This window comes from Diplotaxodon limnothrissa, linkage group LG7 (genome assembly GCF_057381915.1).
Source record: "Diplotaxodon limnothrissa isolate DT_005_m linkage group LG7, D_limnothrissa_male_GT1.1, whole genome shotgun sequence".
NCBI lineage: Eukaryota > Metazoa > Chordata > Actinopteri > Cichliformes > Cichlidae > Diplotaxodon > Diplotaxodon limnothrissa.
The window spans coordinates 919,065-935,451 of record NC_140602.1 but is presented as its reverse complement, the minus strand read 5'-3'; the positions used below and the strand labels follow the sequence as shown (position 1 = coordinate 935,451).

The window sequence follows — 16,387 nt, the reverse complement described above, 5'->3', positions numbered from 1 at the left end:
TGTGTGAATAAGACTCATTTATATGGAGAAATTGGAGTCAAATCACCAGAATGCATTTCCTTTAATATCAGTGGTTTAAAATAATGTGATTAACAGAGCGTTGAATGGAGCACTGAGGTCTAACAGTCTGCCCTCAGAGGCCATCGGAGATCGTTTGTAACCTTCACTGTTTCTGTGCTGTGATACATAAATCCTGACTAAAACTCCTCAAATTGTTCCTCTGGAAAACATAACGTAGCTGTCTGATAACTGTCTGTTCAAGAAATAAGGAAACTGATTGGTCCATAGTTAGCTGAGACAACTGGAGAGTAAGAAAGCAAAGGCTTTTTAACTAGTGGTTTAATTGCAACTACCTCGAAAGCTGGTGGTAGATATCCTGTTAATATAGATAAATGAGTTCTTTGAAAGGCTGAGTAGGAATGGGGTCTAACAGACATGCTGATGACTTAGAGCAAGAAGTTAGTTTGGAAAAGGGAGACGAGTCTAAATATTAGCAGTCCTGACACAATGATGCTGTTTATAGCTGTTTTCCTCGGGGACCAGGAAACTTTGGACAAGCTCGTTGTTTTTCCACCACTGGGACCTGGAAAAACTCTCCCCTTCAGCAGGTAGTACTTTCTGAAGGTTCAGAAACTTTGGAGGTGCAGCTTGAAGCTCTCACTCGCTCCGTCTCAGTCACGTCTGGATCAATCTTCACAGTAACGGGTAAAATCAGAGGATCTGCTTTCCAGTCGGTAAAACACACACACGCAGCTTTCCAGTGTTGGAAAATGATCAGGACGTTCATGTTTGGTAATAAATCCTGACTGCTGAGCCAAATCTTTTAAAGGTAAGAGAAATGTCAGCCTGCTGCAGGCCCACACCTGCACAAATGTTGCACCTGAAAAGCCCAAAATTATGTTGCGTAATACAGACGAACTGCACAAAGAGTCCTTGCAGTAGTGGGGACGGATAGTTCTGCTGAACGTCCCGAGGAACGATCGCTGGATTTCAAAGTCTAACTCAGTTTGAATTTTAGCTGCAAAAACATGAAACACCCCGAAATCTGAAAAAGGTTCTTTAAAAATGAGGTTTCAAAAATGGAAAGTACATTTTCTAAGATGCTTGATTACACGTCTGCTCAAACAAACAAGCAGCCACGCTCGGAGCGCACACGCGCTGTCTGTATATTTTTCTTGTTACTCCCAGAAGGAGCGTGACTAGCGAGTTAATCTGTCCGCCAGCGATGCGGTATGACACAAAGCTGTTTATTTCCCTTCTCCTCTCTCTCTCTGTAAAGCCTAATCAAGTTTGTATCAAGCTAAATAATGCCTTAGCGTGAAATTGGTGTCTTCAGTCAAAAAGCACTCTCGAGCCTGTAGTACAAGAGAAGGCAATTATGTACCCTCCACCCTGCAGCCCCGCCTCCTCTTAGTGTTCATGTAGAGTGTGTGTGTGTGTGCGTGCACGTGTGTGTGAATATGCACCAACTGTACCTCATCATGTCTCATCTCCTTCTGGCATCATTCAGCTTTGTTGGTGAATCAGTCTTGTCTCGGTGAACTCTGAACCTTCATATGACGTGTGCATGGGTGCGTGGGTGCGTGTGTGTGTGTGTGTGTGCGTGTGTGTGTGTGTGTGTGTGTGTGCGCGTGTGTGTGTGTGTGTGTGGACCAGTCTGTAATGGTGAGTGGAAGCTGCTGGGGAAACTTCTAGTTCAGTTATTTCTGGAGCCTTCCCTGGAGTCATGGTACTCTGGAGAAATGCTCTCCCTCTCCTCCTTCTCTTTCTGTCCTACTCCTTATGCTTCCTTTCGCTGCCTTCCTTCACCTCTCGTCCTTCCTCGCTGCTGCTTTCTTTCTAACCTCTGTCTCACCTTCTGCTCTTCTTCTCCACCGCCTTTATATCCTCCTTCACTTCCTCTTTCTTCCTCTACACGTCTCTTCTGCTATCGATTCGTCTTCCCGCCACACTCTCTCTGACAGACAGAAAAACAAATGTCAGATCAGAGAGGCTCTTTAATCTCAAGCTGTGTTGTTTGGCCCTGAACATCAGCTCTGTACTGTCTGTGTGTGTCTGTGTGTGCGTGTTGCGTTCTCTTCGTAGTGTGTTAATAGGAATCTCTTACAAACCTTGCTGTACAGGTGAGTTTGTGCGAGTCGCAGGACTAAAAGATAAAACCAGAAAGTCTTCTTACAACAGCACGATTGTTTTCTACAGCAGCGAAGCGTGCGCGGCTATGTTGGTTTATTTTGGTAAGGTCTGGGATGTGTGACTCATTTGGGAACCGCTGGTTAGTCTGCTGGTTAGAGGGGCGTTTGCACAGGGACTGATTTACTCTTGCATCGCTGTCTTGCTGATGGCTGGTCGCTCACTGACACGTGTGCGTAAATAACACTGTAATGCTGGTATGTCGCCGATCTGCGTCGCTGCTGTCGGTTCAATTGTTTTCCTCAAAGTTAAAAAAGAAGTTTAACTTGATCCGCCCGCTCTGCATCACCCAACATGAAGTCGTTCAGTGTCACTGACCTTTACTGGTCCACGGTCCCCACATGGCCCTGACTCGCCTCTGCCCGGTGTAGCCAATGAATGAATTCCTCATTTGCACTTGGTCCATATATCCTGTTTACATGAATGCAACCAAACCGGCTCAGACTTGGCTGGCCAAGATGACAAATGGAAGCCAGAAGGTTTCCAGGATCAGAAAACTCCTCCCTCCTGCAGATTATACATATTCATATGCAGAATCTGTTGATAGACATTACAATCACAATGACCTCGTACATAAAAGAAAGAACAGAGAGGTTGTTCATGACAAAACAACGAAGACGAGGACTTCTGTAAGCAGAGAGGAAAGACGAAACGATTGCTGAAGCAAAGAGAATTTCAAAATCTGTCGAACGAAATCAGATAGAAACAATTCAGATTGAAAGAGAAAAAACAGGAGAGGAGGGCAAAGCAGAAAAAGGAGGAAAGAGAAAGATAGAGAGGGCGATGGAGCTTGTCCGCCAGGCTTTGTGTGGTTGTTGTTCTTTCTCGCTGCCATCCATCTAAGCCCTCTGCTAACTCTGTCCCTTTACACACACGCTCACAAACAAAAGCACACATGCACGCACACACACGCTGTCCCAAGCCTCAGACTAGCCTGGTGATTCTGGCCAATGGCTCAGTGCTTGGGATGTGTGTCTGTGTGTGTTTGTGTTTTAAGGCTGTTTTGTTCAGAATGCAGGCAGGCAGAGAGAGCGGTTTTACTGCTGATAAAAGTATTTGGTTAATCAGCTTCTGTCCCTGTCCCCTGTGTGTGTGTGTGTGTGTGTGTGTGTGTGTGTGTGTGTGTGTGTGTGTGTGTGTGCCACAGGCCATTGAAGTTTGGGGGTCTCCCGAGGGGCATGCTGGGGATGCTGGGCATGCATCAGCCCTCGGCCAGTAGCGTCACCAAGTTATTCCTGAGGGAAAGGGAGGGCAGCCAATGAGAGAGTCCTTGAGTGCTATAGGGAAAATGAGGGGTGTGTGGGGAGGAGTGGGGGCAAGGAAGTGAGTTGGAAAGGGGAAGTGGGAGAGGGAAGAATGAGTGTCTAGGATGAGAAGCAGAGACGGACAGATAAAGAGAGAGGGAGAGAGTCAGATGACAATTACCCTCTTGACTCCTGTCCAGCGCTAGTTGTCAATCAGCTCGCCCCTGTGGGAAAAGGATCCGCCTATCATTGGCTACAGTGACCCACATCCCGCCTTTCTGGGCTGTCTGGCCGGTGCGCGATTGGCCAGAGTGACCCGCTCGTCAAAGAGATCTGGGAACAGCAGAGCCTTGGGCTGCTCTGGGAATAAATGGCCCTGATACTGTGCATGTGTTGTTTAGGAGGGGAAAAGACAAAGGATTCGCTTTGTGAGACTGGAACTGCTTTCATGGGACAGAAGAGAAGGAGAAACAAAGATAGAAGGGAAGAGAGTTGGTATGTGGTGGGAGAGATAAAGACAGAGAGGGAAACAGGAAATACATTTAAATGGGTGCTGCAGTAAGAGCCAAAGAGAAAGCATGGAGGCTGAGCACGGATCCAAGAATCACTTAAGAAAGGAGCAAATATCAAAGAAAGGTGGAAGGAAAATACTGAAGAGGCAAAGGTAGAGCAGACGAGGGAGGGGGGAGAGGATGCCAATAATGGAAGAGAGAGGGGAGAACGAGTGTGTGTGGATAACTGTGCCAGTGACAACAACTGTGTAAATATTTGTTTATGACAACAGGATCATGATGCAGAGGCAGAGCTGCATGCTGCAGCCCTCCTCGGCTGCATTTCTAAAATTTGATGTGCAGAAATGAAAAACGGAGGATTGGACGACTACCATCCAAACGGTAGTATACGTGACAGTACTGCCGTCCGTCTGTGAGGTTCTGTGGTGCACGGGGAAATACATGCAGCGTATGACAGAACTCACATTCCCAGGCTGCTCCCGGGTGTTCGATCATCCCCTCTGCAGCCTTTATTCGTCACATAAACACATTTTTCAGAATAGCTAACTTGTTGGGAAGCTGGTGTCAGAGTGTCTTTGAAGCAAAGAGGATTAATTACTGAAGCGTCCAACAGCAGCGACTTGCAGGCGCTCTGAGATAAACCTGGTAACGGAGAGCTCTGAGCATATTTCCTCAGCTTCCACGACCCAACGGGCTCAGCCTGTGCGGACTAATCGCACCGTTGATGGTTCGTTGTCTAATTTCTGCACGTTTTTGACCCGGACACTGGTGTTGTGAGTCCGTGTGTGTTTTGTCATTGTGGACGCCCTGGTACAATTGCATGCTTGACTGGCTAATGAACCGTGACAGCCCATTATAATGCAGACAGGAGTGTTGCTGTACTGTCAGTTACTGTGTATGTGTTATGCATGTGTTTACATCTGATTATTTGTCTGCGCACAGGTGAGTCAGGGGTGCCAAACATAAGGCCCAGTGACCAGAATCAGCCCGGCAAAGACTCCAGTCCAGCCCACTGGACACCTGTGGAAAGGAAAGCATTTGGCTTGGAGCGATTCTCACTTGCATAGACCTCCCACACGGCCACTCGTTCCACAGTAGAAGATAAACAGCTGAATGACAGAAAAGTCCCAGTTTTCCACTGTGGGCTTCTTTATAGTGTCCACAGTGTTTGAATGATTGAATTTTCTGTTTCATAATTATAGGACAGTCTAGGAAATGAGCTTTTCTATAAGTTGACAGATTTCTTTTACTACACCAGCGTTTCTCTTCAGCATTTTCGTGTAGGAAAATTGAGATGTACAGTTTTTCTTATATCACAATATCACCGTGATTAAATGCGTCATTAAGCTTCTTCACACTAACAGAAAAGAGAGTTTCACTGGTTTTGCCCACTTTTGTCCCGTGATGGAAACTGAGTTTGACAGCGTGGGCCACATACAGCCTGGACCCCAGGCCCCACACCAAAGTCACCTGCTCAAGCAGGTGAGATATTCTGTATTTACACTAATTAGTGGAAGGAACTCAGGCCACCAAATCACAATCAAATAGTCTGTGTTTATGCTCATGCAGTAACCCAGGTGTTCTTATTTATAGTACTCGATAGGCGTCCTTTCTTAAGCACACGTGTTAGACTCACATAGACTCTAGAGCTGCCACAAACGATTATTTTGATAGTCGACTAGTCACCGATTATTTTTGCGATTAGTCGACTAATCAGATCATCATCCATTGGACGTAAAAGTACAGCTTATTGCACCAGCAGCATCTGCTCTTATATAACTATCATTAGCTTACAGCTTTAAGTGTTTAAGGTCTGTGCTAACTAAAAATAAAGACAAGATGATAGTTTATTAAATTTTAATGAAATTTGCAGATTGTTTCGGTGAAGTTTAATAAACTCCTTGCTATCTAAAATATAACAGGACACCGGAGTAGATTCTGAGCATCTCACACTTGACGTTTATTCAGCTGTGTAAAAACTATAACTTTAATCTCAGCCAAACCGATTTACTCAGGAACAAATAAAATACTAAAAAAAAGCCAAACGATAACATGTTTAAGTTATCTAAGTGACTCATATATATTTAACCTGAGTAGTGAAAGACGGTGGTGGGTTTGAAAACGATTTGCCGGGAGTCCGGTGTTCTCACGGCTCTAGTTAGCCTAGCCCCCGGCTAACTATCGAGCTAGTGGGTAACAGATGTCTCCGAAAACGTCGGAGCGCTTTTGAAAATATGTGGTGTCTTGATAAACTGAGCAGATATTTGAGGTTTACACAGCTACATTCTCGCCTGAAAATATGTTAAACGTTTATTTTGTGACCCAGAAAGAATAATAAGAGTAATATTAAAACTAACTAGCTGCCGCCATTGTTGGAAACTGAGCTGGGCCGCGCTATGAATTCTGGGAAACTGCTTCTTCTTCTTCGGGGTTTAACGGCAGCTGGCATCCTTGTACATGCAGTGCTGCCATCTTCTGTTTCAGTTCGTTATTACACTCTTAAATCCTGCTACTTATTCCTGCGTCTTTTGGGATCTTACAAAGCTTCAAACGATGCGTCGACTATTAAATCAGTCGTCGACGATTCTGTTAGTCGACGTAATCGTGACTAGTCGAATAATCGTGGCAGCCCTAGTAGACTCATAAACGAGGTGCCTCAGGGGTTAGTAACAGTGTGTGTGTGTGTGTGTGTGCGCAAATGCTCCAAGGATTCCCAGAAGCTTCCTTCTTACACGGTGTCACCCGTGTGTCGTGCTCCGGGGGTTTCATTTGTGTTTTTGTTTCTGCGGCATGTCGGATTGTTTGATCTTTAGCCATCTGCCGTCTCAGTCTTTTTCTGCCTTCTTGCCAGTATCTGTATATTTTGGGCTGTGATCATGTTACTCGGTGATAGCATCTTAAATCCATACCACAATTAACTGGTACAAAATGACACGAATGCTTGCGACTTTTTCCCACTAATGATGAAAGTTCTGTTAAAGGGAAATTCTGCAAATTCATTTGCCAAAAATACACCTGTCTGTTAACATGTAGCTAACGAGAGACTGTGCCTGTTGGAAGCTGCTAGTGCTAAGCTGTTAAACGACTCGCTGTGCGAGTTTGAGCTAGAGTTTGAAGAGGACTGTGACGTGCTGCAGGAAGAGAAGCGATGCATGTGCAAACACATGACTGATTGTTATATTTTTAACCCCACAGGTCACAAAGTGTCTTTCTAAGTGGGTCTGTTTTTGTAATGGGGCACCCAAGCTACAGGTACACATGCACACGTATGTACTTGTACACACTCAGATACTCCCTCCTCTTGACTGATATAGTATCTGTGAGCTAATCCTTCTCACAGGCACACGTACACCCCCGCCGACCGCCTGGTGTGTACAGGGTTCACAGTAACGGTGTGTTTGTCTCTGAGGGGGACAGAGGGAGGATATGGGAGTCTAAATAAAGCTGCATGTGCTTGGCTAATGAAACACGCTGTATTCCCCACAGTCTCATCAGGAGAAATGGGCCTTTATCTGAGGCAAAGTTACCACGAGGTCTTTTTATAATCTCAAACTCTCCCAACTACCACAGGAAGATGGTTTTCATTATGATGTCAGCTTTTAGTGGTTTAAAAAAATAGTTGTCACAAGATCTGGGCAAGCCCAGTTCAGACAGACCGAGGTCGCGGCCGGTAACCTCGACACGAAAACCTTTGATTCAGACGCACGTAAGTCATAAACGTCTCCCTTTATGTTCAACGAGGATCTTCACTGAAACGTTTCATCAGGGCGCTGTGACGTGACCCAGACGATGTGACATCGAGGAGGAAAAATCATATTGAAGCGTGTTAATGAATCATGGCATCCAATCAGGGCTCAGCTGGGAGCGAACGTACTGGTCATTGTGACGAAGCACAGTAGACGTACTTTGTTTTTCTTCTGGTGTCTCGTATGTTTCTCTCTGCTGTCTTTGGCAGACGGATTTGCTGCGGTGGGAGGTTCCTGTGTTCGTCCAGGGATCCATGAGTTTGTTAGCACTCTGTGGTCCACATCTGGCTCCAACAGGGATGTTGAAGACTTGATCCAAACTTTTGAGTCCTGCAGACAGTTGTTATTATTTTTTTGTCAAATAAGATGAGCCCACAAACCAGGCTGAGTTTATAGACACAGCAGCGTCCTGACTTCAGCACACGAGACTAGAGAAAGTGATGTGGAGTATGAAAAACATCATGCAGATTTGAGAGTGTTGCACTGCTCGCTGTGCATCAGCACGTGGATGTTTACAGCTCGTGTGACTTTGCAACGCTGCTTGCAGCTAATGGGAGGAGCTAAAGTTTGTGTGATTATATGGGTGCAGTTGTGACGCAGCTCGGCTGTTTTTTCCTGTTATAAAAACGATTTCCTCTCTCTTCATTCATCTACAAAAATCACTTTCATGCAGACTTTTAGTTTCTTTTTTAAGAGGGACGCTTTGCTGATTTATAGCTTCTGGCTTTGTTTGGAGCTTATGGCTCAGGTTTGATGTGAGGAGGAGGTTGGTCACCAGGGAGCTGATGAGGACGTGGAGTGAGAAGTATTAGAGAGGTGTAGAGATGTGGAGGGGCGGAGGTCACCGGTGAGAGCAGGATGAGAACAAAACATTTGGAGGGATCAGAGACAGAGGTGAGCGAGGGAGAAGTGAGGCACAGCGTGTCGGGGAGGGGGCGGACGGGAAATCCCATTGTGTGGTGGCTCTAGCCATTTCCTGTTTGTGTGCCAGCTGTACTTCCCTCCTTCCTGTTGTACCCAGGAAGTCGGCATGACAATCCAGCTTTGATCAGCTGTGTGTGCGAGTCTGAGAGATCTCAGGTCATCGTCATGTTTTGTTACTTCCTTGGTAGGTTCAAGTTCAAGTACATTCGCTCCAGAGAATAAACGTGTTTCAAGACAAATACGATGTCCTTAGGCGCTCCCACGCTCGATTGAAAGCAAGACGAGGTGAGGAGTCGCCTTCAACTTGACTGGTGTCTGTAATGCTTGGAGGAAAGCAGGCGGTGACACCAGGCAGGACAGAAAGCATAAACACGGCTTCATAAACCTCCATTTTAATCACAAAGGTGTTTTTTCTTAGTTGTAGAGAGAAGCTGGCGGCATGTTAAAATTGTGATATGATCATTGAATTGTGTGGCTCCTCTGCTCTCCTGCAGGTGGTGGCTCTTTAATTAGCTGCAGGTTAAAACCACCATTTATTTGATTTTCTGTGTCTGTCTCCTTTTTTCTAGCTGTCGAAGAAGGAGAGTCTTCAGAGTGTGGAGGAACCTGGGATGGATCGACTGTTCAGACCGGTTAGTGTACAGGCACACACACACAGTGGTACACAGATGCATGGTGACGTATGTTTGTGTGCGGGTGAGTCCGAGCTGGCCGTTTGTAACGTGTACTCGGGGTAACTTTGAGGTGATGAAAATGGAAACGAAGGTTTAGTGACAAAGAAGAAAGATCGAGGGGACTGTGAAGGTTCAGGGGAAGGAAAGAGGAGACAGAAAACTGTAGCTAGGCAGAGCAGCAGTCAGTCTCAATAATACTCTAATAGAGAGAGATTTGTGTGCTTTTTCACTGCTCTCTGTGGTTTGGTAATTTCCTAGGAGGAAGACAAAGACGGCAGATTTTTTTCTCAGATTTAGTTTTTCCTTAGTCTCCGTGTCTCCCTCCCAGCTCCTCTTGGCTTGTCTTTAAACACTGAGATGGAAATTTAAAGTTGCTCAGCCTTTTGCCTCCATAGGAGATGAGCCGCAGAACCAGCTGCTGTTCAAGGTTCACGTGTAACATTAAAGAGAAATGACGATTTTATTTGTATTGTGTGTATTAAAGATGGCAAATGCATGAATTCGTTCAATTCAATTCAATTTTATTCATACGGCACCAAATCACAGCAACAGTCGCCTCAAGGCGCTTTATATTGTAAGGTCGACCTACAATAATACATACAGAGAAAACCCAGCAATCATATGACCCCTATGAGCAGCACTTTGGTGACAGTGGGAAGGAAAAACTCCCTTTTAACAGGAAGAAACCTCCGGCTCAGGGAGGGGCGAGAGGAGGAGGACAGGTTCATGCTGTGGTTCAGAGGTCTGTTAGCACACAGGTTTACACAGATGTGTCTTTTATTTATGCTTCAGTCCCAAATCCTGGTGCATCTGTGAATTTTGGAGAGACTTCGTGTTATTCAGGCTACGCTGTAAGATTTCAGTTGCTAGCACCTTTTATACGTCAGTGCCAATCATTGATTCGTCTGCAGATATTTGTCCATTAGTTCCAAGAATCTATCGTTTAATTATGGCAAAATTATGATCTTGACTATTTTGGTCAGCTGTTATAATATTGAGTATTTAACACGATTGTTTATCATTTGTAGAAAATGTATTTCTCTAAAATAAACTTGAAAAACAACCCTAAATGACTTCATGGAAAAAAGAGGCTGAAGGAGACGTTGTCGTCAGGTTGGTGGTTAATCACACCGGAGGGTGTTTCTAACGTTACAGCCTGTGTCACGGGGGAGCTGCTGGTCCCTGCCGGCCTGCATCCTCCACCACGGGAGCAACCAGAGGCTCGGGCCACGGCGGACCTGCACCCTGAGAGCGACGGAGCCTCCTCTTTCTTACGTGCTGCTGTTACCTTGGCACCTCAGTGCAGAGGTCACATTCGGCCTTCACCGTGAAGCTGTGTCTGAATGCTCAACAGCAAATTTCTAATTGGTTTACTTGTTGTTGTCGGTGATCTCCTCTGCAGAGTTGGCGTAAAGCTGTTTATTAAAGGTGTAGGTAGGTTTGTTAGTGAAGATGAACACAGATGAACTGAATCTCCCTGCACTAAACTCCAGCCTCACGGCCAATTGAGGGGCGACCGTGGTTCAGGGGGTTGGGAAGCTCATCTTGTAACCGGAAGGTTGGGGATCGAGCCGGTCGTTGTGTCCTTGGCCAAGACACTTCACCGGCCACCTACTGGTGTTGGCCAGAGGGGCCGATGGCGATATGGCAGCCTCGCCTCTGTCAGTCTGCGCCAGGGCAGCTGTGGCTGCACCTGTAGCCTCCACCAGTGTGTGAATGTGAGAGTGAATGAATAGTGGCATTGTACAGCGCTTTGAGGGTCTCGAAAAGCACTATATAAATGCAATCCATCATTATTATTAAAACTACAGGGCTACCAGACTCACAACTGCTGCAGTGACTCAAAGGTTCACGTGTGCAAACGATGCAGCTGCTGGCACGACAACGTTGGCGATGTTTTCCTCAGCGCTGTGATTGGTGCTCGGTAAAGATCAAAGTCCACATTTTCCAGAAACAGCTGGACTACTGTAGGTGTTTGTCAGCTGTAGTTAGTTTTGCTGCTCCGGTTTGCAGCCCGTCAGAGAACAGTTAAACACTTCCTCCGACTGGATCCCAGCAGGGACGTAAGATACTGCTGAATGTGGTAAATATGCGGTTATCTCTCTCTCTCTGTGCCGCGCTCGCCCCGTCTCTCGTTAAGCTCTGCAGGGATAGGAGGAAAGGAAAGTATGACCCTTGGGGTGTCTATGACGTGCCGAACCCTCCCATCCTTGCCCCCCCCATTTCAAAACTGTGTTAACTCTCCTCCAGGGGCCACTGTGCAGGTCTACGTGTGAGTGTGTGTGTTAAGGGGGTGCTGACTGAGGTCCTGGGTGGCTCACTAGAACTGCTGTGTGTGTCAGTTCCTGCAGGAAGCTAGAGTCCCATGACACACACACACACACACACACACACACACACACACACACACACACACACACACACTGTCCTATATTCCCTTACTCAGCCACTCTCTCAGGTTGGCTGTTGCTGCCAGCATCTGCGTGTCACTGCGTGATCTGCACGCTCTCTTTCTGTCCCTCTGTCTTTGCTTGTGCTTTTACCTTCTGAATGCTTATTTGGGGCGACATTAGGAGGAGTTTGTATGTGTGAGAGAGAGGGTGAGGACCGAGAACTGCTGCCTACGTCTTACCCGAGCAGATTAGAAAGAAAGACCTCGCTTCTTTTACTCCCTGAGAGATGATGTTGAGAAGGACGGGGTGAGAAAACAGGGAACAGCAAAAAAGAAAGGGAACAAGGAGAAATATACCTTCCTATCCTGCTTCCTAATTCATAAACTTCCAGCCCTCTAGGCTATTTTTCCATCCCTCTCATTTGGTCTTTCTTTGACTTACTCTGGAAAATGTGTGTTGAGTTTGGAACGGCCCGCTTGAGAGAAGGTGGAGGGAGTGTGAGGGCGACTCGAATAGCATTGAGCCAACTTATTCTCCCCTTTCCTACATTTCCTCTTCTCTTTTCCTCCTTCTGGCCTTTCTGCGCCCTGAGGTGCCCTGAAAGCCTCCTTTCCTTCTCCCCTCAGTCCTTACCACACCTCAGCGGGACAGAGACACAACGTGTCCCGCTGTCTGCTCAGTTGCTGTCTGACTCTGTGTGCTGGAAGAAGGAAAAGAAGAGGAAATGAGAGACGAAGTTGGAAATAGTATTGAGCAGCCGTGTTTTTTATTTGTTATTTGTTTATAAGATCCGTGTGTTTCAGTCTCGGGTGAAAGTGAGGAAGTCATGAGACGTGTCCAACTGAACAGGACTCGAGTGTCTCGTGTTAATAAACTGTTGGTGATGAACTTGTTCCTCAAATCACACTGACAGTCTGCTGCAGACTACAGTGACGCACACGCGCGCGCAAACACGCACACACACCAACGCGCGCACACAGAACGATCCAGTGAGTCATCATGGAAAAGATTTGTCAGGTCCCCGAGCTGAAACTGAGAAACTGAGACCTTCTCATTGTTGTTCCACCTGTGTGTGAATGTGTGTATGTGCGTGTGTTCACACATGTGGTGACAAAACTGAGCCGTAAAAATGTTTCCTGCACCTGTCAGATCTGTGTCGATATTAGGAAAGCGTGTGTGAGCCCCAGCATACGGGCCGATCGTGGCTCAAGAGTTGGGAGTTCGAGCCCCGGCTTGGACAGTCTCGGTCGTTGTGTCCTTGGGCGAGACACTTCACCCGTTGCCTACTGGTGGTGGTCAGAGGGCCCGGTGGCGCCAGTGTCCGGCAGCCTCGCCTCTGTCAGTGCGCCCCAGGGTGGCTGTGGCTACGATGTAGCTGCCATCACCAGTGGGTGGATGTGTGTGTGGATGGGTGGATGACTGGATGTATAAAGCGCTTTGGGGTCCTTAGGGACTGAGTAAAGCGCTCTACAAATACAGGCCATTACCGTATCCAAGCGCTGCGGTTTCTCAGTGCGTTTGATGATGGTGGATTTTATTGGTCAGAGGTTCAAACTGGAGAAAATCTCTGGCCTTTCTGAGGACCTTGAATAAAAGATATCACCCCAACTGAAGACTAACTTGTGGTTTTGAGGATATTTAAAACTATTTAAAACCATCTCCCAGTTTGGACGTGGGACACAGACGCCGTCTCTACTGTTACGATAACGTCAGGCGCGATCAGGTGACCCTGAATCCTGCCTGAGTTATGCTGCTGGGGGGATTCCCACAGTGCAGTCTTCGTCCTCCACTTAGCTTTTAGTAATTAGTTGTTATTTATCTCTGGCTCTCTTCTACAATGCGTCTGTTGTCCCATCTTCCTCCTCTCACCCCTCTCACTGGTCGTGACAGATGGCCCCGCCCCTCCCTGAGCCTGGTTATGACAGTTCTTCCTTCCCACTGTCGCCAAGTGCTTTCTCATAGGGCAGTCCATGCAGTCCATTACAGGGTCACACCTGAAACCGTCCAAGACCAATTTGGAGTTTCACCAATTAACAGAGGGAGGAAGCTCATGCAGGCAAACTGCAGCCTCGTGCTGATGAGACAACAATATTAATTAGCAAAGTGGGAAGCCACCACATTGAACTAGTGACCAAAGTGACTGCTGAAGGGAACAAAGCATATCACTGACTGAAATATGAAGCAATGGCCAACAATATACGCGTCCTCCAGTCGGGATACAAAGGACGGACACAGAGGAGAGATTGCAGGCTGTATCACTTTTCTCCTGCTTCCTTGTAATAGCTTTGTGGTGGCCAGAGCTGAGAAAAACAGGACACTGGCCCTCGTCTCACTCTTTCTCTCCCCCTTTCTCTTGCTTCCTCTCTCTTCCTCTTCCTCCATCACTCTCTCACCGCTTTCCTCTAGAGGTCCATAATGTAGTTTTAATTTCCCCAAGGCTACCACAGGAAAACAGTTCCGTGCTCGTGTGCGTGAACTCGTATTGTCTGCTTGTGACAGTGCACAGTGCATCTGTGTTTCTGTCTGTTTTGCAGCAATAAGCCCTTTTCTGTCTCATTTGTGTCGGTGTGCACGCGTACAGCAAAGAAATAAGCGAGCAGCTGTCAGTTTGTGAGTGTGCGATCCTGTCGATCTGTGCGAGTCTGCGTGGCACGTCTGGATGATTTTATGTGTGTTTGCAGTTAACTGTGTGTTTGTTGCTTCCTTCCGTGACGTGAATGCCTCTTTCATCATCCTGTTTCCAGACACTGGCGTTGGGTGCTGCTCTCCCTTACGGCTCCACATCCCAGGGGTGTGTGTGTGTGTGTGTGTGTGTGTGTGTGTGTGTGTGTGTGTGTGAGTCTGTGTGTGTGTGTATAAACGTGTGACTGGTACTCTGTGGTTCTGCAGATCTCCTCTGGGTATGGGGGGGGGTTATTGTAAAAAACACACATTCACACATGAAGACTGTGGGGGACATGAAGTGGGAGCTAAATGGGAGGAGGTGAGGCGAGAGAGATGAGCTGCTTAATATAGCCACCTAACACACACACACACACACACGGACACACACACACACACACACACACACGGACTCACTCACACACACACGGACTCACACGGACTCACACACACACACACACGGACTCACACACACACACGGACTCACTCACACGGACTCACTCACACACACACACACACACGGACACACACACACACACACACACACACGGACTCACTCACACACACACGGACTCACACGGACTCACACACACACACACACGGACTCACACACACACACACACAGACTCACTCACACGGACTCACACACACACACACACGGAGTCACACACACACACGGACACACACACACACGGACACAGACTCACACACACACACAGACTCACACAGACTCACACACACACACACACACACACACACACAGACTCACACAGACTCACACACACTCACACAGACTCACACTCACACACACACACACACACACACACTCACACACACACACACAGACACAGACTCACACACACACACACAGACTCACACACACAGACACAGACTCACACAGACACACACACACACACACACACACACACACACTCACACAGACACACACACACACACTCACACAGACTCACACTCACACACACACACACACACTAGAACTCACAGAGAGAAGAGGCAGAGGGTGAGGGGGGCTGGGGGAGTGAGTCTCCTGGGAGGTGGAGAGCAGGCCTGTGTTGTTGTGTCCAGCTGCACCTGTTCAGTCTGTGTGTGTCAGTCTGTGTGTGTCAGTGTGCATTTGAGTGTGCAATCATTGCCAAATGTGTCCACCGTCCTTTGTGTCTCTCTGGTTCTGCATGTTTGCAGCTGCAGTCGGTGCTCACAGCAGCAGTGTCTTCGTTTTGTAGCAGCGCGATTAAATAAAGTGTTTTCAGCCCCACTGGATCAATACTGCACTGTGTGTACTATAAATGACACTCAGTGCTTGGTACATAAGTTAATGTTGCAGCATAGTTGTGTCCATAGATGTTTTGTCGCTAGCTGAGAAAGCAGGAACGACCGGCCCCCTCAGGTCTCACATGAAGAGCTGACCCCGTGCCCTGCATTACTGCAGTCAGTGCTCCAGTCCATCTGTCGCTCTTCAGTAAAATACTTGAGCTCTTCTTCTTGGGGCAGCGACCCATTCCCAACCTGGAGTGTGCACTCCTCGGACCTATAATTAGATCCTCAAAAACAAACCAGCTGTGAACATGTGGACTGAGCTTGCTCCTGCCAGTATTCTCACTCAGGTGTCCTGTGAGCACGTCTCACCAAACGCAACCATTTCATAATAACATGCATGTCTTAGTTGAAGCTGTTTTTCATCCAGCCTGGTGTGAGTCATGGTCCGGTCTGCAGTGTGATGTGGAGCAGAGTGAAAGCTTTGTGTTCAAAATGTCCGATTGCTAAACATTTACCTGGAAGCTCAACACACTTTCTTCCACCCTTTGATGCCTCTTATACAGTGTGTGCGTGTGCGTGTGCGTGCGTGCGCGTGTGTGCGTGTGTGCGTGCGTGTGTGCGTGCGTGTGTGCGTGCGCGTGTGTGCGTGTGTGTGTGTGTGCGTGTGCGTGTGTGTGTGTGTGTGTGTGTGTGTGTGTGTGTGTGCGTGTGTGCATGCTTGGCCAGCAGAAACACGTCTCTCTGAGCTGCAGAGTCCCACACAGG

General features: G+C 47.3%; 1 protein-coding gene across 1 annotated transcript in view; it reads left to right on the top strand.

The window, feature by feature from the left end:
- The window catches only part of znf423 (zinc finger protein 423), a 127,811-nt gene that overhangs the window by 9,009 nt on the left and 102,415 nt on the right, over positions 1-16,387 (top strand). The window contains exon 2 of the mRNA XM_085357160.1: positions 9,186-9,248. Within this exon, the coding sequence (XP_085213286.1) occupies positions 9,186-9,248 (63 nt within the window). The remainder of the gene's footprint in view (positions 1-9,185; positions 9,249-16,387) is intronic.